The sequence below is a fragment of the Macaca fascicularis genome, chromosome 1 (genome assembly GCF_037993035.2).
Source record: "Macaca fascicularis isolate 582-1 chromosome 1, T2T-MFA8v1.1".
Lineage (NCBI taxonomy): Eukaryota > Metazoa > Chordata > Mammalia > Primates > Cercopithecidae > Macaca > Macaca fascicularis.
Window position 1 is genome coordinate 63,758,289 of NC_088375.1, and position 23,858 is coordinate 63,782,146.

The window sequence follows — 23,858 nt, forward strand, 5'->3', positions numbered from 1 at the left end:
TTTGTTCACATTTCAAATCCAGTTTATTACCAAAACAAACAAAAGGAGAATGAGTCTTAAATTAAATAAATTATGCAAATATCTCAAGAGATAAGGTTCCCAGACCTCCCTGGGAATTATATTATCACAGGTCAGTATCACTAAGAACATTCAAAAGTATTGAAATTCTGGATTATTTCACTACTTTGCCTCCATCTTTCCTGCTTCAACCAGGTCCAGAAGAGTGTTCTTTTCCAAATATTCCAGCGGAGACGTTTTCTTCAATGTCTTCCCTCTGCTCCACGTGTTTCCAATCTTACCTCCACAGCGGGCTCTGCAACCCTCAGACATGTTGCAGACCTCTCCCTGAGCCCCAACTCCAGGCCACTGGATCAACAATCCCCTTCAGTTCTGAGGCTGGTCTGGGGGTTGATGATTACTTGGGGGTTAAGGATCACTTCCTCAAGTCCTCAGGGGATCTAGATACTTGGTTCAAAGGGGACTCTGACTTGGAATGTCCTGAGGCTCTGTGACCTTCTCCCACCTCCTGGGCCTGAGCTAGACTTGGAAGGAGGTGGAGTAGGGGAGAGTGAGTTGTCATTGGCTAAGGCTCTTGTCCTCCTGGAATTTGGCACTTCGGGTGCTGGGCACGGTGAATCCCAGATAACATTGTCTTTCGCCTTCCAAGTTTTGAGTTCCATTGGCAGCCAGATGGCATAATGAATTCACAGAAAAGCAGTGCTCCTGGGCCAAGAATGTGTTGGCTCTTGGCCAGCACCCCCTCCTTTAACTCTAAGAAGACTTGTTAGCTGATCAGCTCACTCAACACACAGACACACAATGCAGGTCTGGCTGAAGTTAAAATTGGGATGTTTTCCTAGGCTGGGACAGCCCAACCTGTTAGGGAAGGGGTTGTTAAGTTGAAGAAGCTTGAGAAAAGCAGTGATGAGAGGCCAGAAGATTTTCTGTGCATTTCCATTGAAATTTTACAAAACACTTACACATGGAACCTATTTATTTTCAAGTCAACAGTGGGGTTCCTCTCAATATCTCCTTGTACATATGGAGAACTTAACCCCTATTTTCATCTTCATAGGAGAAGATGGCCTCAGGTCCTAAGGGTGTTAAGGAATCTTCCTGTGGAGGAAGATCCAATCTGGATCAGCCCCTTTCCATATCTGCATGCAGTTAGGGGATGCAGCGGGTCCCTGGAGGATTTCCTCCTTTGCCTGCAGAAGGACCCCATCGTGTCTCTGGGCCACAAGCTGATAAGGAAGAGTTAACATGATTGGCTGTTTGCCAAGTAAAGACGGATAACACAGATTTACCAAAGGGAGGCATTTCCCTGACCGGCCCTGAGGTCAAGGGGGACTGTCCGGGCCCAGGTCCCATCAGTTTTCCCTGTGTTGGTACTAGCACCCTCTTTTCCTCTGAGTCTCTGGGTGCAAAGAAGGATTCCCAAAAGCTTTTGTGCAGAATAACTGGTATCTATTACTAGGAAGCCAGAGGATTCTGCCAGCTACCCATCCCCCTCTTTGGGGTTTCTAGCCAGCCTCCAGGGGGAGGGAGCAGCCTCTGAGGGCAGGGGCACCAATGTTTCCGGGGACTGAGGCAGAACCTTAGTGGGCTGCCCCTGGGGAGGTAGCTCTGGTGGTCTCGATGGCCCTGGTCACTGTCCAGGCTAGAGTCTGATGTGCTTGCTGACAGCAGTGGTGGTTTGGGCAGCCTTGGCGATGATGGAGGGGGGCATATAGTTACCAAGGCCTAGACTCCTGGGTGTGGAGAGCACATGGTCCTCGGGTGCAGAGCTGCCAGAGACAGAGTTGAGGCAGCTGGGGAAGGCAAGCCAGAGTCCTAACCAAGTTTATCCCTATGTCCCATGACGACAGCCTGACACCATCTGACACTGAGCCGTGTGGGCTCTGGGACACTTTTTGAAGCTTGTACAGCAGGCCAGCACAGTTGTACTTGTCCTTCTGTTTTTGGCTCACTCGTAAAAGCTGGAAGTCAAGGTGTCCTTCAGCTGCCAAGGACAGGGCAGAGGTGGGTGGGGTGGAGCGAGCAGGAGGCTTGTCCATTGCGGCCAAGGCCTGACGGGTGAAGACTGGGCTCACCAGACTCTCACTCCTGGAAGGGTAGCACCCCCCTGCTGCTGAGAGGCTCTCTCTGGAGATGCGGGAAGGAAAGAGGGGAGGAGACGGGGGAAAGGAGACAGGAAGCCAAGCTCTGGGGGATGCACTTTCCTCTGCTCGACACTCCCTGTGACCCAGGCTCATCTTTTGTGGAAGTTCCAAGTGCCAGGTGCTCTATAGGCAGCATGAAGACTGGTCGGGCCCTCACAGGGCGGTCAGGGTCTCTGTGTGAAACATGCTCCCGAACATCTCCTGCAGGAACCACAGGAAGGAAGTGGGAGGGGAAGAGAGAGGTTAGACCAGTTGGAGTCACAGTGGCTGCAACCAAGAGGTGACCCTAGGAACCGCTTGCCAGAACAAGGCACCATGTGTGCCTGTGTGCCTGTGTGTGCGTGTCTGTGTGTGCGCGAGAGAGTGTGTGTGTGAACAGGGGAGAGGCAGGGTCATCCTAGGAGGTGAACCAGTCCAGCGTGGCAGGAGCAGGTGCAGAAATCTACATGTGAATTGCCTCCCGTGTGCTGTGTGACCTTCCACGTGTCCCTCGCCCCCTTTTAGCTTCACTTTCCTCATTGGGTAAAACAAGGGTTGGCAGTAGACAAGCTCTAAAGTCCTTTCTCACTTTGATAAGCTATTTTGGTCCTCTCCAGGCTTTTCGGAATGTGCTGGAGATTCCAAGAGGGCACAGAAATCAGTCTGCCAAATCTCTGTGGCTCAAGCTCTATTTTCTAATCTGTCCCACCTGCCATCAGCACTGTGAGAGATGGATTCAGAGCACCACGGAGCTCAATGTCAAAAAGAATGGGAAGAAGCACAAAGAGAGACACTATTTCTCATAGACCCAAAGCCAGATTTCTCCAAACCTAGTTATCTGGTTTCTTTTAATTCAGGGTGTTGGTGGGGTGGTGTTAATCCAGGGGCCCTGTGGGGATGGTGATCCCTCATATCCACAGACCTTTTAGGTTTTGTTTTGTTTGTTTGTCTTTGAGACAGTCTCACTTTGTCACCCAGGCTGGAGCGCAGTGGCATGATCTCAGCTCACTGCAACCTCTGCCTCCCAGGTTCAAGTGATTCTCATGCCTCAGACTCCTGAGTAGCTGGGACTACAGGCATGCACCATCACACCTGGCTAATTTTTGTATTTTTAGTAGAGACAGGGTTTTGCCATGTTGGCCAGGCTGGTCTCAAACTCCTGACCTCAGGTGATCCACCCGCCTCAGCCTCCCAAGGTGCTGGGATTACAGGTGTAAACCATTCCACCCAGCCACATGTCTTTTAGTTCTTAAGCCCTGTCCACATGCAATAATAATTTATTTTTAGACCTAGAATTCATTTATTCTACTAGAACATACGTTTCTAAAAGGCACAGGCCTTTGTTTTGCTCACTGCTGTTTGTCCATCCTGAACTGCATCAGGCAAACAGTAGGTACACTATAAATACCTGCTGAATTAGTGAAAGAACAAGTGACTGCCCTGCCAATCTGGTGTGGTGGATGGGACAGGTATTACCTATGTTTCCCTAACTTCACAGATGATAAAAACTAGGGCCCAGGGTGTACGTGGCTTGCCCAAGGTCACATGAATGATGTGTTGGAGAGTAAGAATAGATACTAGTTCTCTAGGACTTGGTCCAGTGACTCACCCTCTCCCCACGATGCCTTTCAGGGATTGAGAAGAATGAAAGCAAAGGCCAGGCATAGTGGCTTATGCCTGTAATCCAGGCACTTAGGAGACCGAGACAGGCAGATCGCTTGAGATCGGAAGTTCGAGACCAGCCCGGCCAACATGGTGAAACCCTGTCTCTACTAAAAATACGAAAATTAGCTGGGCACAGGCCTGAAGTCCCAGCTACTCAGGAGGCTGAGGCAGGAGAACTGCTAGAACCCGGGAGGCAGAGGTTGCAGTGAATCGAGATCATGCCACTGCACTCCAGTCTGGGTGAGAGAGTAAGACTTTGTCTCAAAAAAAAAAAAAAAAAAAAAAAAAAAAAAGAAAAGAAAAGAAACAAAGATGACCACAAATCTTTGTGGCCTTGAATGTGACTGCTCTGGCTGGAGGTGAGACAGCCGAGTGAACACCTTGTATTTGACAGCGACCCCATCCTTCCCCTCCTCACCCTGCTCCCACCCTCACAGCCCCGTCCCTCAGCTCACCTGCTCTAAGTCCCAGTAGCTGGGGATGTCCTCCTCTGAGTCGTACAAGGAGAGTTCAGGGTCCCCTGGAGCCTGGAAGGGAGGAAGTCGGTGCAGAATGAGCTTCAGTGACTGAACAGCAAAGTTGGTGCATGGTGGCAGGAAAAGGGACAGGTGGCTGGCTCTGGTTGGATGCTGCTTCCTGACACATGACTCATCCTCTTGCCCCTTCCCTCACCTGCCTCACAAAAACATCACAGCTGTGGTCTTCCTCTTTATACCAGACAGGTGTGTATCACGGTCTTCTCTCCCTTGTGGGCTGTTAGAGGCAGGGAAGGTTTTACCCAGCTTAGAAAAGCTACCGGCTAGCTGCCTGACCTTGGGGAATTCCTGTCCTCTTGGGAATCTGTTTTCTAATCTGTTAAAGTCTGATAACCAGCCTCACTTTGCTTGCTTTGTCCGTCACCACGCTGTTGAAAAGGTGTGTGTTTATGTGTGTGATTTGTATCTGTGAATGTAGTCTATAATATGTAAGTAATGTTATACAAAATATAAATTATTTATGTCTATAACTAATAAAGTATACATATCAACGAGAGTAGCTGAACATGATTAGGGCACTAGCAAATACTGCAGTTTCCTCCCGAATCTCCCTCTTTGCTCTGCGGACAAGTTCACAAAGCAGGAAAGCCCGTTGTTCCCCCAGGGTTTCCCTCTAGGCATGGAGGGCAGGAGCCAGCGCCCGGTGTGTTCCTGGGCAGTCTTTCAGCACTTAGAACAGATGGTTTCACCTTCATCAGTCTCTTAAGGCAAAGAGCAAATCGTTGCTCTAGGGCCAGAAAAGCCTTTCTTATGACCCACAGAGGGCGGGGAAGGTTTTTATCCAGGGCTAGGGCACAAACAGAGTCTTGGGAGGCCAAGGGCAGGAGCTGAGCTGGGAGGGGACCCTGAAGGCTGAGAGACGACTGGGGATACCTAGGCAGGGACCCCAAGGGCGTGGGCTTTTTCTGACTCCTCAGCCTTCTGGAGTTTTAGATGCTGTTATTTGTATCCCATTTGTATGTCACTTACTGAGCTAAATTAAATGTCGAAAAGCTGAGATAAAACTCAGACCCAATCTCTTCATCCCTCATCAGCCTGAAATCTCTAAGCTCTGGTAAGTTAAAATGGGTAGGCTTACTCCCCTCCCCTTCCTTCCCCAAAGCCCCCATTAGAAAGAGATGTGGAGGAGGCAGGGAACGATGCCAGCAGAGTGGGCCTGCTCTTCTACGCTTTGGGTGTTTGTGCAACCAGAAAATTTATATTGATAAAGAATTTTTACAATACGCAAAGCACTTTCAAGTGACACAAAAGATGTAATTATCATTTAACCCTAAAACAAAACAAAAGAAAAATGCAGAGAGGTAGGTAATGTTAGTTGATGGTGCTCCTTCTACAGATAAGGAAACTGAGATTCAGAAAACTGAAATGGCAGACTTGATATTGGAACTTAAACCTTCTCTTGTGTTCTTTCTAATACGTCTTGGTCCTGCTATTTCAGTGCCTTGGAGCCTAGGATTCCCCAGATGCAAGGACCTTACCCCTTGGAAATTGTGTCCTGGAGTCACATCTCTGGCATTTGCCTGGGCAAAGAGGACTGCATCGTGTATGCTGGGAAAGACGTGCTTGCATTCTAGACTCCCATCCTCAAAGACGCCTCCATGGCTAATGTCATTGTACACCTGGGCTAGAAGGAGAAAAGATCACCTTCAGAAAGATAACAGCCATTGTGGATTGGAGCTGGGGGTGGGGAAGATGGTGAGACCAGAGCAGGGATGGGAGAGGCCTGAGGTCTGAGCTCTTGCTGTATCTGAGGGCCATGGCATTGGCAGTGCAATATCAGCTCTGGACAGCAGAGGGCGACATGAACTTGAGGATGCTGAACGTTCAACCCAGGGCAGAAGGAAGCAGTTTGATTTAGGGAGTCAGTACTTTGTGGTGATTCAAGTGGAAAAGCCTAAGCCATCCTTGAGGAGGCCGTTGCCAGTTCTATCCCCCAAGGACCCATCCTTCCTCTTGTTTTCCCAGACCTTTCCAGCAACTTCCAATGTGTGGCAGAACCATTACTCTTAATCCTAGAGATGGTTTCTTGAGGGGGTGTCCAGTGAGGTTGGGGAGAATCCACTGCTTCTTACTCCAGAGCATATCATAGCAGGTCATTGCCACTGCAGATTCTCTCCCTGAGCATGGCCATGTGGAGCTTGGGACCTGCAGCCCTGCTGGAGGGGGTCTGACCCAGTGCAGGGAGCTGGGGGTGTATGTATGTGCCCCTTCACATTCTCCTGTGTGTCTGTGTGCACTTGCTCCCACATCTCTGCAGTTTGCATACATGCTAGTAATGTAAATGTCTGTTGCTCTGTGGCCACATCCTTGAGGCTGTGTATATGCACCCTTTGGAGGCTGTGTGCCTACAAAACTGCATATTTATACGTTCCCTGGGTGTGCTCTATGCCTATATAGATTCACAGAGTTTTTGATTGGGAGAGGATCCTCAAATCCATCTAGTCAGCCCTCTTGTTTTACATAGGTAGAGATAGATCCCTTGATAGATAAAGTGACTCAGCCAAGGATACATGGCAAATTAGTTATGGAGTAGATTAGAATCCTAGCTGTCCTTTTGTAACTCCATGACCCCCTTACCCTCATTCTGTCACTAAGGCCCCTAGGATGTTTATACAATCTGATCAGTCTCTTTGGACTTGTACCTGAAGCTCTTATGAGCAGGCAGCAGCTTGGGGAGGATATCTGGGTGCTCTCATTTCCAAGCTCCTCACTATTCAGACCCCACCAACTGTTCCTACCCCACACTCCTTGCCAGCCTTTCAGTCCCTAAATGTTCTCTTTGTCTTACCGTGGATGTTCACCAAGAAGACCTTCACGCCAATCTTCCCATAGGTGGAGCTCAGCTAGAAGTGTTGGGGTAGGGAGGCAAAAGGAAAGGAATGTTCTGAGTGGGTCTCAAAAGTGATTCACGAAACGTACTTCAGAGGGGAAGCCAAACAAATAAGCAACCCCGAGAGCCCAGCAGCCAAAGACGAAAATAGCAGCAAAGCACACCGCTTCTCCCTGGAGTGCTGGCTGATGGCTCCTCTGGGAAGGGGGGCGGAAATGGAGTTTTGCCAATGTGGCAGGCACTTAAAGTCACCATGGCCCCTTCTTGTGGGGCTAGATCTTTTCTTTTTTTTCCTTTTGAGATAGAGTTTCTCTCTGTCACCCAAGCTGGAGTGCAGTGGCGCGATCTCGGCTCACTGCAACCTCCACCTCCTGGCTTCAAGCAATTTTCTGCCTCAGCCTCCGGAGTAGCTGGGACTACAGGCACCTGCCACCACACCTGGATAATATTTGTATTTTTAGTAGAGATGGGGTTTCACCATGTTGGCCAGGCTGCTCTCGAACTCCTGACCTTGTGATCCACCTGCCTTGACCTCCCAAAGTGCTGGGATTACAGGCGTGAGCCACCACGCCCAGCTGATCTTTTCTTGCAGTAGCTTAGATTCCCAGATTCCTTTGTGGCTTCAGACAGAAGCTGGAGGGGAGGACAGAGGCTCAGGGAATCAAGAGCTTCAGCCAAGGCTGGCCTGGACTCCAGATCCCGGCTAAGGAAGCCAGCTGAGGCCCAAGGCTGGGTATGGGGCCTGCCCTGAGCCTGGTTGATGGTGACATCAGTCCGAACACTCTTTGTGCCCATTGTTCCCCTGGCTTGCCTCTATCTGAGCCAGCTCTGAGGTTTGCTGACTCCTGCCATTGGTGGTGGCTGCTGGAAAGTTATCAGATAGATACATTCATTCAAGGTGTCCCGTGGGCTGTCTGTTTGGCCTAATGGTGTGGGGTGCTGGTGTTATTTCTTCCTCTCTCCTAGGCTGGCCAGTGAATGAGGGACAAGGGCAGCAGATCATGAACCAGGTGCCAAACTGAACCCTATTCAGAGACCCTGGGTGGGTTCCTGGTGGCTGAGAGGGACTTGGGATGGTCACTGCTGGGGGCGTTGGGAGCATGGGAGCCTGAAGCTCTGGTAGACCTCTCTAGCCAGTCATTGTCACGGGCCGTCTGGGCCTGCTTTGTGGAGAATGTCCCATCCTGGTAGCGTCTGGGGAAAGGAGGGATCCCTAGGAGCCTTTAGCCTCCGTGGTGAGCTTCCTCCCTCAGCTTCCTGAAATGAGGGCTCCCAGGAAAGGGAATGTGGAGAGCAGAGCAGAGGGGGTGGAGCAGGTAGTGCTTGCTGCCCCCGAGAGCTCACCTTGGCCAGGGTCTTGATGCCCATCAAGTCCACAAAGCTGACTCCACTCATGTCCAGGATGAGGGTGTGGAAGGTGACGAAGGGCGGGACACTGGCCAGAGTGTCACTGGGCTCGCCGGGGGCCTCAGCAGAGGCCGGTGGCTCACTCTGGGCAGCTGAGGAGCTGTCAGGGCTGAAGGTGATGTAGGACACACTGGTGCCGTTAGCCTGCGTCTGGTTGTTGTTGGGGTCAGTGGGGGACGCGTTCTCAAAGTCCTGCTGCAGCTCCTGCAGGGAGACAGTCTGGAGGGGTGGAGATGGTGGGCAGAGTCAGGGACCACCAGACTGAGCCAGACCTTGCTGTGGCTGAAGCAGGGGCATGGAGGGTGTAGGTGGAGGGGAATAACTCTCCTCGGTGATGGTGAACACAGACCCCGAAAGCTCCACCAGAGAGGCCTCTCCCAAAGCCCCTTCTTGGGCAGGGCCTGCAAACTTGGTATCCTACAACCCAGACAAAGTGAGAGGACCCAGCCAAGAGAGGCACTGAAGCCTCAGCCCACCCTGTCCGGGAGAAAGCCCCTCCGGGGACACTGAGCTCCTTTATTTCTTAAGACAGAGTCTCCCTCTGTTGCCCAGGCTGGAGTGCAGTGGCACTATCTCAGCTCACTGCAACCTCTGCCTCCCGGGTTCAAGTGATTCTCGTGCCTCAGCCTCCCGAATAACTGGGATTACAGTGCCCACCACCACGCCTGGCTAATTTTTGTGTATTTTTAGTAGAGACAGGGTTTTGCCATGTTGGGCAGGTTGGTCTCAAACTCCTGACCTCAAGTGATTCACCCACCTCGGCCACCCAAAGTGCTGGGATTACAAGGATTACTCCCATGCCCCCCACTCCCCAGGCCTTGCTAGCCCTGGGCTGCCTAGGTTCCCCAGGAAATTCACTGCTGCTCCCCCTCTGGATTGTTCAAAAGTCCATGGGCCATATCCTATCTGAGCCAGAAAATGGAGAAGGGCCGTGGGGGTTCAGTGGCTTCCCTGGGAGATGGTAGCACCTCATCCAAGAAGAAAAATGCCCAGGCTGGGTGCAGTGGCTCAGGCCTGTAATCCCAGCACTTTGGGAGACTGAGGTAGGTGAATCACCTGAGGTCAGGAGTTTGACACCACCCTGGCCAACATGGTGAAACCCCGTCTCTACCAAAAATACAAAAATTAGCCGGGCGTGGTGGCACCTGTAATCCCAGCTACTTGGGAGGCTAAGGCAGGAGAATTGCTTGAAACCCAGAGGTGGAGGTTGCAGTGAGCCGAGATCACGCCATTGCACTCAAGCCTGTGTGACAAGAGCAAAACTCCGTCTGTAAAAAATAAAAGGGAAAAAAAAGAAGAAGAAAAGTGCCCAGCGGCCACCAGGCAGTGTTCCCAGAGACTTTCTGTCTTTGCCTGTCAGGGTGGGAAGTGGGGTCCCCGGGGTACCATGAATAACAGGAGGCAATATCAGAATGGGCAGGGGAGCAGGGCACGGGGGCTGCTTCTGGCCTCTGTTCACCTTGGTTTTCATGAATAGAGACCTCCTCTGTTGTGTGGGCCTCATTCTCCGCTTCTCCTGCTTCTTGAGGTATTTTTGCTTGGCTAGTAATACTTTCTGGGGGTCCATGCCTGTCTGTAGGGAGAGAGCCAATAGCAATCTTGACCTCCATCCTCTATGGGAGTGACCTGTTTTCAGCTCCCACCACCCTTTTGCTTCCATCTTCTGGCCACTCTCTGTCCAGAGCCTCCGTTCCCCAGGCACTGAGCCTTACCTTGGCAATGACCTTTTGCCTGAAGATCTCTGAGTTGGCAAAGTAGAGAGGGGAGCAGTAAGTGATGATTTTAATCCCCTGGATATCCTGGGCCTGTGACAGGGAGACTGAGCTCAAGTTGCAGAAATGTCTTTATTGGCTTAAAAAAACAACCTCTTCTTGGGGTGGTGCAGAGTAAAAGAAAGAGGTCATAAGCTTGAATCACCTACCCTATTGTAGGTCTTGGGATTCACATAAATGTCTGTGTCCATGACCTGGGCCAGCGCATAGCCATTTCGACTGGATGAAGAAGGAAGAGAAAAACATAAGAGAATGTTCATGGCCCATGGGCCCGGAAGGGTGCTCCTGCTGGAGCCGGGGCAGAGCCAAGGTAGGATGGGGTCCTGTCCTCACCCCCAGACTTGCTGTGTCTGTCTTTCTGCACTGGAGACATATGTCTGGTGGCCTGTGGCCTCCTATAACTAGGAGGATGACAGGCAGGCCCTTGACATAGCTTCCAGACCAGAGGGCAGGGAAGTGAAGTGGTGGGAGCACACAAGGTGACAAGGTTCAGTTGCCCTGAAGTCATCACTTCCTTGTTCTGAGTTCTCAAGAAGAGAAGATAGATTCCCCCAACATTCAGCATCCTCCCTGCCTTGGCCAGGACCCTTTCTCTGTGATACTCCCAGTGTGTAGAACACAGCTTCTGTCTTCTACGCTGGCACTCTCCTGGGGTGGGGTCCCATTTGGTTTGGGGTTCTGGCAGTGTCTTTGGAAGGATGTTGAATCTCACTACCTGCTCTTGCCCTCCTTTCTCTGCCACCACCTTCTCCCCAGCCATCCCCAGCAAGACTATGCTGGCTTCCTCTAGGTTTTTCAGGATATGGGAAGTCAAACAGCCCAGCCTGTGCCCACAGTCCTGGCTGGGTTGAGCTCTCCTTGGGCCTGGCAGCAACTCCCGTGTCAGGCCCAGAGGTGGAAAGTACAGTGGACTAAGCCAGGCCGTGGCATGGTAGCCTTCCGAGGGCTGGCCCAGGGACCCGACTATGGGGCTGGGAGGGCGGAAGCTATTACTTACAACTGAGTCTGGAAGACCACGACCAGGACGGAGAAGGCGACACCCACTGCCACACCATAGGGCAGGCTGAGGAAGAAGGAGGAGAGGAAGCTCACTACCCAGATGCACTGTAAAAAGAGAGATGTCAAAAGCAGACCTGGGGAAAACACGACCTCTTTCAGGAAGTCTTCCTGGATTAGCCAAGGCCATTCTCTGCTAGTAAAACCTCAGAGCCTCTCTTCTCTTTTTTTTTAAATTGCGTTTTTGCATTATTTTATGTTATTTGTGCTTCAGTTACACTTTCCTGTTTCCCTTAGATTGACTGTGGTTGCCTAATCTTGTCTGTGTTTTTAACAGAAGCCCCAGCACACAGGGAGGCAGCATCTATAAGAGCATGCAGCTGGGGTCAGATCTGCTTGGGTTCAAAACGTGTGTGTTTGTTTGTTTTTGGAGTCAGAGGGTCTTTCTCTGTTGCTCAGGCTATAGTGCAGTGGCAAGATCAGCTCACTGCAGCCTCAAACTCGTGAACCCAAGTTGTGCTCCGGCCTTACCTTCCTGAGTAGTTAGGACTATAGCCACGTGCCACCACACCCAGCTAACTTTTTATTTTTCTAGAGATGGCTCTTGCTATGCTGCCCAAGCTGACCTTGAATTCCTTACCTCAAGCAATTCTCCTGCCTCAGCCTCCTAAAGTGCTAGATCACAGGTGTAAGTCACTGCACCCTGCCCAAAGTTTTGTTCTTTAATGGCTATGTGAAACAAAAGGAGAATAATAACGCCTACCTTATGAAAGGATTCAAATGTTAAGGAAAGTGACGGTCCTGGCCTAGTGATGGATGCTCAGTGGGTGATCAATAAATGTGAGTTCCCTCTCTCTGTCTAATAGCAAGCTGCGTGGACCCTGGCAGGAGCTCAGCAGTGCTTTCTGATTGACTGGGGGCCTCGTTGTGTGTGGGTGGGGGCCAACATTGGGTGAAGTTTTGATAGTTGCCCCCTGTAGATTTTAAGACCCACAAATTCCTCTAAAGGAAATAAATCTGCCCAGATTCCTGTAGAGAATTGCTGTGAAGATCAAATGGAAACACAAGCCGCCATATGAACCTAAGGAAACACTGCCATAGCAGGAGCTTGTTGGGCTGTGGTCAAAGCAGATCCTTGGGCTGGGAACTGAGGTATAATTTTTCTCCCTGTCCTCATCACTCTCTCTCCCTCGGTGACCACAGATGAGCCACTCACTTCTCTGGCTTTAAGGATTTTCTTCCCTGCCTTCGATGGGTGAGCCTCCCTTCCCTATGAGACAGTACAGCCTGGAGGTCTGGAGTCCAAGACTTGGAGTTTTAATCCAGACTCTACCACTTCCTACCTCTGATGATTTACTTAACCATTCTGAGCCTTGGTTTCATCATCGTTAAGAAAGGTTAGTAAATCCTCTCCCATAGGTTATGATGGGGCTTAAAATGGAGAGAATGCAGTGTCGTCAATGTACACTGGTCTTCGTGACTATGCCCAGAGGAAGATGCGGTGGAGTGTGTGACTAATCATAACAATAAGTCATGTTTGCAGAATGTTTGTGCCCGTGTGGTGTTTTCCCACTGTGATCTCATTTAATCCTCGGAACCAGCGTTTGACGCAACCGTGACTGCATGAGTCTCACCCCCATTTACAGATGAGGAAATAGAACCCCAGGGAAGTCTAGTAACTTCCTGAAGGTTTTGGTCCTCTGGCTTTATGTTCTAGGTTTGTTTTTTTTTTTTTTTAAACTATTTCCTTTTGCTTTTTTGGAGCTATATGTCATAAAGTAGTCATAGATAAGTTTTGTTGAGTATAAAATACGATGTAGACAACATGTTTACTTGTATTACCTTGCTTCTTCTTCATAGAAAACCCTGGGAGGCAGAGAGTACAAAATAACCATTTCCCCGATTAAGACGCCAAGACTCAGAAAGGTTAGGGGGCTTGCTATTGGCCACGGAGCCAGCAGATGGCTGAGTGAGGGTTTGAACATAGGATGTTTCACTTCGAAACTTGGACTTTTAACCACTCAGCTATGCTAATTAGGAAGCAGCAGACTAGAGAGTTCATTGTTAGGACAGGGCTAACTGACAGGGCTGTGGGGTTGGAGGAGAGGGCAGGGGCATGGCCGGTACCCAGAGGCTGCCCGATACTTACACAGTCCAACTTGCTCTTCCTCCACAGGTAGTAGGGGTCAGTGAGTTGCTTGAGGGAGTTCTTGAGATTGACAGCGATCAGGGCTCCTAGCACAGACTAGAGAAGCAGAACATTGCTCCAGGCGCCCAGGGTTTCCCCTTCTTTTTGCCCTCCTGCGCATACCCGACCCTGAAGCCTGGCAGGACAGAGATGGAGTTCTGGAACACCTCCCCTGGCTGATCCCCCAAATCGCTGCATTCGCCCTTAGGTGTGGAAAGTGCTGGCGTTAGAGCCATGGGGTCCTTCCTGGCTCCATCCTTGCCCTATCTCTCTCCCCTCATCCCTAAATGACACATGCCTAGAGCCCTCCTAGCTGGGCTATATGAGAGCCCGGTACTCATGGGTAGGTGCAAATGCTGCCTAGGGATTAGACTCTGAGGCCAGAAAGCTGGAGTTTGGGACCAGCCCTGCACTGTGAGCTGCCTCACTATGGACAAGGTTACTTAGACTTTCAGACTCAGTTTCCTTCACCTACAAAATGGGGAGGATAAAACCTGCATTGTCTACCTCACAGATTGTGGTTGAGACTAAGTATGACAACGGTGGCACTTTGTAGTCTGTAAAGTGCCACACAACTCTCAGGGATTGTTCTTACTGGAGTCTCTCGCTGTCCTCTGCTCGATGGTTGGGCTCTTACCTTGGGGAGAGGATACAGATAGGTCCCCAGGACCAGCATGGTGATCATCACCACCAGAGACACACACAGGCTTGCCACCTATTCCGAGAAAGAGTTGGGGATAGAGGATAGGTGTGAATTCTTTGCTCTTGATTTATTTCCAATCCATGGCTTTGGTGGAGTGGAGACTAAGAAGGGAAGAAGGGGGTTGGAGAAGAGCTGGCCTAGCTTGCAGTGCCCAGGCTTCTCTGGGGCAACCGTTCTGTTACCACCTCCCCACCACTCCCCTAGAACAAGGCTCACCTGGGATTTTCCTCCAGCTCCATCCACAGCCAGAGTGACGGAAAGCGCACAGCAAATGACATGAATTTTAAAGAAGGAGCCAAAGAAGTTGCTGCAGCCCAGGGCGATCATCTCCTGTCGAGGGGACAGGATTAGAAGCCAGTGTGGGGCTGGGGGGCACAGGGACCAAGTGCAGTCAGGCATGCAAGCTGGATTGTGGGCCTAGGACCTGAGAGTGACCCTGTGGCTATAAAGTCACACATTCCCAGTCAAGAGGACGTCAGCCTCTTGGGGTCAGAGGACCCCCTATCCCCCACACTCAAGGCAGCCTGCCTCACCTCAGCACAGTGAGCACCCCACCCAAGATACCTCATGCCAGGCCTGAGTTGACCCATCCTGCCCAGTCCTGCCAGGGGTGGCCGGAGCTACCTGGTTCGAATCCACGTCATAGCCGTGCTTGTTGGCCAGGGTCCGGCCCATAGCCAGGTTGATGACATAGCCCACGATGGCTAGGGAGAAGGCTGTGCCTATCATGTCCTTCCACTGCGAGACCACAGGTGACACCGGGGTGGGGAACCTGCTGAGGAGCCCGGAAGGAGGCAGAGCCCAAGGGTGTGAGTAGGGAGGGCAGCCAAGTCCTTCACCAGCCCACAAGGACCAGCCATGCCCCCATGGTGTGCTGGAATCTTTGCCTAAGTTATCCCATGCAGTCTGAATCCTCAGCACCACCCCATAGGGTAGGGACCATCACTCCTGTTTTACAAAGGAGGAAACTGAGGCTTAGAGAACCAACTTGCCCAAAGTCCCTGGGCCAGTATGTGGTAGGGCCTCGTTTGTTAACTCTCAGATTCTGAACCCTGCACGCTCATGAGTCCACAGACCCCTAGACCTTTGGTGCTGTGTGGCCTTCCCTCCCGTGCCTGCTCCAACCCTGCAGGACAAGCATCGCCCTTCTCTTCCCAGGGCCCAGCATGGTGCCTGGCACCGAGTGGATGCTTCATGAATCTGGTTGAACCTAATAGCTCCCTTTCTGCATGGACAAAGAACCAATGCATTAGAGCAAGGCAAAGAGCCAGCAAGGGGCTGATCAGAGAGGCTTTGTTTAACAGCATCAGTTGAATGAGATTTATAAGGGGAGTGTGGCAGTTAAGACTCATTTTTCATAAAATAGCCTACATTGGCTGGTTGTGTGGCCCTTCTCAGGAAACAGTAATAGTAAGAATTCAGACATGGCCAGTGTCATACAGTTTCGACAGCACTTTCACAGAGTTCATCTTGTCTCCCTCTCCGAGCTCAGGCCTGAGTGGGGCATGTGGTGCGGGTGGGCCAGGCCTCTGGCCACCTGGACTCACCCGCGTTGGATTTCTCCCACGATCTGCATGTGATACTTTTTGGGCATCTTACAGCCCCCGGAGATAGCTGTTGCCACCACCACCTGCAAACCCCAGAGTGGAGAATGGGAATTAGCCCTAAGTTGGGGCCAGGGCAGGGGTCTCTCTCAAGTCTCCCTTTTCTCTGGGGACCCTGAATCCCACTCCCCTGCCTCGTTAGGGGGAATTATTAGAGCAGTAGAAAGAGAGGAAACGCCACATATGGCGGATGGGATGGATTCACATCTGACTTCCTGTCCCACTGGCTGCCAGTGGGGGGGATGGGGTGAGGAAGGGTAGCGGCTTCCTCGTCTCACAGCCTGGCCCCCCAACACCCCAGCTCTGGACACGGTCCTTACCACAATCATCTCTGTAGGGATGGGGAAGCGGATCTTGTGCATGTAGCGAGCATTGAGCTCCTTCACCAGCACCAGGAAGACACCGCTGATGAGGGCGAAGATGAGCGAGGCGATGTTGGTGTGGGGGAGGTTTTTGCAAATGTCAATGAAGGTCTGGGGGAAAGAGCATCATGCTCACAGGCTCCCACCCCTTCTTCCCATACTACCCCACCTTTAGGTGTCTGACCCAGGGAAGGGATGCCATCAAAGCTAATGGAGGCACACCAAGACAGAATTAAAACCCAGATCAGGAACACTGTCCCCTCATCCACCGCCCTCTCCCAAAAGGCACATGGGGAACTCGTGCTAGAAAAGGAATGCTTTCTTTTTCTTTAGAAGACTTTGAGCTAAAGAAGGAAGGATGGAGATTAGACATAAGGAAGGACTTTCCAGGCAGGGAGGGGTTGAGGCCATAGAATGGGGAACTGGTGGAGAGAATACAGCTCTTTTCTGCAGGGATTAACTACCAAGAACCTCAAGGTCATGACTTTGACCCTCCCAAGACAGAAACCCCCTCAGAATCCTCGCTGAACAACAGCTAAGCCAGCCCTTGCAATGAGGAGCTCACAACTTCTTAAAACAGTACAGCCTCCTCGTGTGTCTGCTGGAGCCTTGCCCCGTTGGCAGGGGTGCATCCCCAGACTCACAAAGACGATGGACCCCGGGCCTGTGTAGGAGGGAATGGTCAGTCCGAAGATGTACTTGAGCACTGAAATCAGGATCTGTAGGCCAGCGGCCGTCATGAAGCCCCGGATGAAGGATTCGGAGAGGTAGATGGCCACAAAGCCAAACTGCATGAAGCCCAGGCCTATCTGAGAGGAGGAAAAAGGTGGTTGGTGGGGGAAGACCCATGTGGTTCAGCAGTTCCAACAACCCGCCCCACCCACACCTAGGTCTGGAGCTCCGTGCAGTCCTAGGATAGCAGTAGCTTGAGGGAAATGGGCCATCTGTGACCTTCACCTGCCCTTCACTGTGCTTTACATGCCTGCCATTAGACCTTCAGTTCCTTTAGAGCATGGGCCTTTTTGTTACATCACATCTCTGGCTTTGGCTTCCTTATCTGTAAAATAAGTCTGGTCCTCCCCCAGTGTTTTCTCTCTCAGTAAATGACACCATCATTAACCTGGTTGCCCAACCAAAAACTTGAGAGTCATCCTCCCTTACCTCCCACATCCAATCTATCACCAAGCTTCTGGTAAAATGTTCTTTTCAAGTCCAGCCCCATCTCTTTCTCTACGTGGTCTTGGCCTGCATTACTCCCGCCTGGGCCTCTGCGGAGTCTCCCAGCAGGTTCCCTGCCTTGATTCTAATCCACCTCCCACTCTTCATTCTCTGTGTAGCCGAAATGGTCCTTATAAACTGCTAATCAGACCCAAAGCCGCTGTTTAGAGGACAGACCCCAGATTTCATTGTCTGGCTCCTGCCTACTTTTCCATCCTCTTCTGGGGCCCTCTACCCTCCAGCCACACCAACCTCCTTGCTTTCCCTGGGCAGATCACACTCTCTCAGGCCTCAGTGTTTTTAGGCACTGTTCCCTCTGCCTGGACCATCCTCTGTATATCTTGTTCCTGGTTAGCTTCATCCTTTAAGACAGGTGGAGTGTCACCTCCTCTTTGAGGTCCTCCGTGACTCTCTGCTCTGTGTTCCTACAGTTCTTTGTACATAGCTCTACTTTGCTGCTTATCTCACTGCATACAAATTTATCTGTTGACATGGCTCTTTCCTCTGCTGCGCTGTGAGCAGCTTGTGAATTGGACCTCTTTCTTACTTATCTTTGTATCCCAGGGTTTAGCCTAGTTCTTGGCAAAAAACTGAATGAATGAGTGAATGGAAAGGTGCTCTCTGGGACTGCGTTTTGCTCTTGCATTCTGTCATGCGGTGCTTCCCTTCATAAAACCTAGCAGAATCCTTTGCAACCCTTTGTGGAAGCTCAATTTATGTTGTGCAACTGCTGCTGTGGCTTGGAGCAGAGGAGGCTGGAGCAGGGTGAGGGATGTTAGAGAAAAGTAGCAGTCTGCAAGACTGCGCTGGCAGAGAGTTGGGTTTCTCCACGGGATAATGGAGAGAGGCGGTGAGTCTTTTAGACAGTTTTAAAGCTCAGGACAGTTTTACCAGGTGCAGCTGTTGTTTTTTTGTATGGTCCTGCTAGATGCAGGTAGGAGACACTGTTAATTTTCAAGGTTCACTTTAGCCCTGGGATGGGGAGGAAGGAGAAGGTAGAGCCCTAAATTGGATTTTTTTTTTTTTTTTTTGAGATGGAGTCTCGCTCTGTCACCCAGGCTGAAGTGCAGTGGCGTGATCTCAGCTCACTGCAACCTCTGCCTCCCGGATTCAAGTGGTTCTTCTGCCTCAGCCTCCTGAGTACCTGGGATTACAGGCGCACATCACCAAGCCTGGCTTATTTTTGTATATTTAGTAGAGATGGGGTTTCATCATGTTGGTCAAGCTGGTCTCAAACTCCTGACCTCAAGTGATCCGCCCACCTCAGCCTCCCAAAGTGCTGGGATTATAGGTATGAGCCTCCACGCTCAGCCCCCTAAATCAGATTTAGCATCAAAGCTAAGGCTTTGAGGCAGGGGCAGGGTGGTCTGATGCCTTCCTAGCAGGGTTGGGGGCTGCCCCCTCACCTGGATGATGGCAGTGAGGCAGGCTAGCGTAGCTGACACGTGCAGCCTCTCTGCCTCCATGGCTGCTGTGTCCACATAGCTCTCATTGGTGGCATTGTTGAAGACCTGGAATTTCGACTCTGGGGCCAGCTGCAGACAGATGTTACCCACCAGGATGCTGATAACGGCAAAGGTACCTGTGGTGCCCCACCCAGCCAGCAAAAATCAGAGGTTTGGACCACACCCATGGAAACCAGAAAGGGGCCCAGAAACGCTTCCCGACCCCCAGGGGGATGGGTCCCTGCACCTCCAAGGCTCTTCTCCATCATAATAAAAACAACCACTCACTCTAACCATGATCTATGCTTTTCAAGGTGCTTTCACCTCAACGGTCAATATTGTCTTATCAGACGCGTGAAGAAATGAACTCAGAAATAAGAAATATAAGCAAAGCCTGAACCAGAAACCAGCACTTGTGACCAGGCTTTTCTCCATCTCACTTAGCACCAGAGAAGTACAAATGTCCCTGTAGTGGCCGGCTGGGACCAGCCAGGGAGTTAGATGGTGATTTCTCACATCTGTTTAAGCATGGTATAGCATATGGTATATCTTATTCTGCCAAGCCTTCCTCTCATTCCTGGGGGGAAGATGGAACAGGTAATGCTAACTGAACTCAAAGAGGCTCAGTGGTTTCCCCAAGGTCACCGAGGACCTGGGACTGACATTCACAGCGACCATTCCCCTAGGACTGACGACAACAATTCTAGGAGAATGCAGGTGGAAAGTCTCCCGAGCCCCCTTTGCCACACCTCCCATCCTTGTGGTCTGGGTCATCCTGCCTGCCCAGAGGGGAGAGGCCTTACCTGGCACCATCTGGTGCACTCCCCCCAGGAAGAAGTAGGTCAGGAGGGGGAAGAAGGAGGAGTAGAGGCCATTGACTGCAGGAAGGTTGGCCAGCAGAGCAAATGCCATGCCTGCAGAGGACAACGAGATTGAAGCTCAGCAGCACGACTGACTTATGGGGATCACAGACGGATGGAGTGGGGATGGAGAGGAATGGTTGGGGAAGTGGCAATCCAGGCCTGGCTAAGGGGCCCCTTCACCTTGTGGGACCTGGATGGATCCCCCGCTGAGTCCACCAAGCAGGTCGGGAACGATGTAGTCTTTAATCTTGTACTTGGGGAGCCAGGAGAGCACAGGCAGCAGCCCAAACACCACAGCTTTGATCTTGGCTGAGGAACATCTGGAGGGGAAAGGGGAAAATTTCCAGTTGGCTCTGCATGGCTTGGACATTCCATGTTGGAGAGGGATTATCATATCCTGCTCATTTCATTCATTGGTTCATTCAAAATTCACTGAACTGTGTGCCAGGGATACTGAGAAGAAAAGGCAGGAACTTTTTCTTAAGAGCTCGTCAACTTGCCCTGGGCATTAGCTGGAGGTCTTCTGACTGCCAGCTCCTTACCTGGGGAGTTTACAAGACTTGGCTTAAAGGTATGAGTGTTGTGGTGGCTCAGTCTTCGGAGGTATCAGTTCCGTCTCCTGGCTCAGATGGCTTTTCTCTGGGAAAGGCTCCTCCGAGTGCTGTCTGTCTGATTCCAGGCCTGGGTACCTGTACCTTGGCTCTTGCTGCTGTGTGTGCATCCTGTGTGTGCATTCCTTGCTTTTTGTCTGTCTCTCCCACTAGGCAGCAAACCCCACCACGCATGGCAAAAGTCTAGCTCTCCTGTTCATCTTTGTACACCTTGAGTCTTGCACAGGGGCGCTTAGTAAATATTTGTTGAATAAATGAATGAGTGAATACCTCTGAGTGGGGTCTGCCTGCTGCCATTTTTCTTAGAACTTCCTTGAAAAGGAAGGCTCTATTGTTCCTGCAGGGTGAACTCTGCTGACTCACTATCCTGTATGTGTGGTAACTCCAATACCGGAGTTCTTTCTCCTGTGAATTCACTGGGCAGCAGAGGAGGGATTAATTCGCTGGTCAACGCAGGGTGGGGAGAGTTGATTCCTTCCCTGTTTGTCGAACACCTCAAGGTCCTTTCATAGAAACCCAGGAGCGGTAGGAACAAGGGCTTACAAACTCAAGGGTGACAGCCGGTGGATTGATGACTGGAAGTGGGTGAGGGGCATTTGCTTTCCTTCTCCCAGTTGAGGGAACTCGAATACTTACGGCCCATCTGGTGACTCACTGGCCTGCTCTGATGAGGCTTCTTTTCCTGCCCAGCACCAATTCCTGCTCTTTGCTGTTGTTCAACAATAGATTCCCTGACACTTGGTCCCCTGGATGTCACCCAAGACTGAAACCAACAAAGACAATGCTTTGTACCTTGGAAAGTCTGGGCAGATTTTCTTTTCCAACTAACACTCCATGAAACAGCATCATCATCAGTATCTTACCCCCTGTCCCTTCTGGGGCTCATGGGTGCCTCTGCCATTCCTGGGATGCTGGAAGGGGAGGTAGATGGGGCATAAATTGCTTAATGCAACTCTAAAGCGTTGCTCGAAGAGAGAACCAGCCCTGCAGGGGCTCCATCAGGTCTGCTTGTGGCAGAGAAAGCCGGACTTATGAATAGAGAGCTGGCTAGGGAAAGAAAAGCAACTCATTTGAGGGCAAGTCCATGCCCAACCTTACTTGCAAGTCTGCTGTATGTTGGGCAAAGCAATCTGAAGCTTGAAAGAAGAGCTGGACACAGAGGCTGAGAGGGATTAGCTTTCTAGACATTCATTCATTCATTCATGAAACAAATATTTATTGGTGCACCTTCTCTATGCCAGACACTGTTCAAGGCTCTTATGCCAGCATCATGGGAATTGTTAGTTTGCTATATCCCTTTACAGCTTTCATTATCCAATCTTTTAGCAGATCTTCTCATCCTCGGACTCTGTGCCCTAAAGTCTTTGGGCACAGAGACTGGCAGAGACCGCCTGTCTGAGGAGCACAGCTGTGAGGACAGACTAACTGGGCAGAAATGGAGCCTCCCAAGAGAAACAGGGTTGGGCTGGAGCTTTTAGTAAAAACTCAAGTGGGTGATTCCCCTGGCCTGAACCAGTTCCACCTGCGTCTCCACTTCAGCCATTACCAGTGACCTCAATCCAGGTAACTGAATCAGCCGTCTCCCCAGGGGAGTGAGGGAGAGTGAGCCGGCCTATAGCTAGGCCGGAGGAGGTCTGCCAGGAGTCTGGGAAGGGGGAGGGTGACGTTCGCAGCCCCAGCCTCCTGGGGTGTGGGTATGGATCACCTTGTGTAGCACCTCCTTATGGACAAGGTTTCATACCCACCATCGCATTTCCAGGGAGCTAAGAATGGAAAGAGCCTGGGCGCTGGTAGGACTACACCCTGGTAGGTCCCCTCAGGAAAGTCCAGAAATTTAGGGCCTCCTTTTGGCATTCTCTGGACCAAGTGGAGGAAGGAACATCCGGGAGGGAAAGGACAAAGGGCTTGGGGTGATGGTAACTTCAGGTATTTTTTGTAAGGAGGGAGCAGGGTGTGGATTAAGGGCTCTGATGCTCCCCACCCCTTCATAATGTAACATGCTCATCTACCGTGCCTTAACAAACCCAGAGAGACTCGGGTGGATTGAGAATATGGGAGATGCCATGCAGGGTTTTGGGGATGCCCTATAACCCTTCTAGATGGTTCTTGCTCCTGCTCCCCATCCTCCCTGGGGGTCTCAGTACAGATGAGGTTGTAGGATCTTAAATTCATCATTCAGAACCTCGCTTCCCCAGGGCTTCCCTTAACCCCATCTTAGGGATACTGGTGCAGAAGCTGTGTCCTGGTGCAGAAAGGATTTTGGTGGGGAGCAGAGGAGGCAGGAGTTTGGGTTCTGGACCAGTTACCTGAAGGTATTGCGAAGTTTCTCTCCCACTGGGTATGTCCGGTCCTTCTTCTCAAACTCATCGTCGAAGAGGGTGAGAGAGTATGCGGCTCTGTCTACCACGTAGCGGGGCCTGGGCTGGCTCATATCTGGGGCATTTACAAGCTTTGGGAGAAGCAAAGGAGGGGAGAGTGAGGGAACATCCCTCTCCAGTGCCAGCCCAGGCCTTCTCTCTCTGGTCCTCGCAGCAGCCGAGTTTTATTCTGGCCTTCCCCGCCCCGATAAAGCAAGGTGCCTCCCTTCCCTCTGTCAAGTTTTTCCGTCAGACTCCCTTCTTGCAGTGGCCTTCCTTCCCAGGCACTGATGATGCATACACTCGCCCTGGCTGTTTTGCTTGGCGCTCAGTACATGGCTGGGACTCCACACCTGTGACGTCACCATCACTCCCACCGAGCACCAGGCAAAGGGGAGGTAGAAGTACGAGGGCAGGAGTCCCCACTTGATTCAGCATGTGGACCCTACTCTCCCCTGACCTCTGGTGTCCCCACAAGCCATACTCCCTCCCCAGACCTCAGTTTCCCTGGCAGAAAGGTTCCTACCATTCAACCAGTCAGTTTGGAAGAAACAGAAAACAACTTGCCTGGAGGCAAGGGGATAGCTGAGATGACCTCAGGAGGACCCTTCTTGGATAAGACACCTAGAACTTCACCAACAGGTTTCCCAGGGGGACAATGGTGTGTGTGGGGAAACCAGGATGGTCCACCTGCCGGCTCTCTCCCACGGCTTCCTGTGCCTAACCTTTCCCCCACCCTTTTGTACTGCCGCTCCTCTCCTCCTCACTTTTGCGCAACCTCGCCGACGTTCCAGGAGCTGAGTTGGGCAGAGCTGAGTGCCAGGGCCCCTGAGGAGTTCCCTGTAGGAACCTTTCCCCCTCCCTCTTCCAATTACTGGGCCTCCCACCTCCCCTCTACCTCCCAGAGCTGGGAGAAGTCGCTCAGAGGACCACAGAGAAAGGACAGAGAAGAAAGAGATGGGGCAGGCTTAGAGTGAGGATTTGTATCTGGGAGGTGGGGATTGTGGGGTGGCTGTGGCCAGTTTGGCAAAAGATTTGAGATGGGGTTGAAAATGAGTAACTACATGGGGGCTGGAGATACCCCCAACTTTCCAGAGGAGAGCCTGGGTGAGAGGGGAGGTTGTCAGAGGGGAGCAGGTTGCCTAATGCCTTTTGTGGAA

General features: G+C 51.3%; 1 protein-coding gene across 3 annotated transcripts in view; it reads right to left on the bottom strand.

Moving 5' to 3' along the window:
* SLC26A9 (solute carrier family 26 member 9) overlaps positions 1–23,858 on the bottom strand; it is a 30,393-nt gene continuing 6,535 nt past the window's right edge. The window contains exons 2-21 of one of the 3 annotated variants that reach the window (XM_045395936.3): positions 22,648–22,790; positions 19,911–20,050; positions 19,671–19,781; positions 18,829–19,004; positions 16,849–17,013; positions 16,163–16,315; positions 15,786–15,868; positions 14,863–15,010; positions 14,455–14,568; positions 14,173–14,250; positions 13,497–13,592; positions 11,349–11,455; positions 10,501–10,570; positions 10,292–10,384; positions 10,039–10,152; positions 8,517–8,798; positions 7,131–7,185; positions 5,821–5,966; positions 4,262–4,333; positions 1–2,363 (exon numbers count right to left, since the gene is read on the bottom strand). In XM_045395936.3, the coding sequence (XP_045251871.2) occupies positions 2,316–2,363; positions 4,262–4,333; positions 5,821–5,966; positions 7,131–7,185; positions 8,517–8,798; positions 10,039–10,152; positions 10,292–10,384; positions 10,501–10,570; positions 11,349–11,455; positions 13,497–13,592; positions 14,173–14,250; positions 14,455–14,568; positions 14,863–15,010; positions 15,786–15,868; positions 16,163–16,315; positions 16,849–17,013; positions 18,829–19,004; positions 19,671–19,781; positions 19,911–20,050; positions 22,648–22,772 (2,376 nt within the window). In that variant the 5' untranslated portion in view covers positions 22,773–22,790 and the 3' untranslated portion in view covers positions 1–2,315. Of the gene's footprint in view, positions 2,364–4,261; positions 4,334–5,820; positions 5,967–7,130; positions 7,186–8,516; positions 8,799–10,038; positions 10,153–10,291; positions 10,385–10,500; positions 10,571–11,348; positions 11,456–13,496; positions 13,593–14,172; positions 14,251–14,454; positions 14,569–14,862; positions 15,011–15,785; positions 15,869–16,162; positions 16,316–16,848; positions 17,014–18,828; positions 19,005–19,670; positions 19,782–19,910; positions 20,051–22,647; positions 22,791–23,858 lie in introns of those variants that run through there. The other 2 variants (XR_010585152.2, XR_012432311.1) reach the window with 2 other exon arrangements.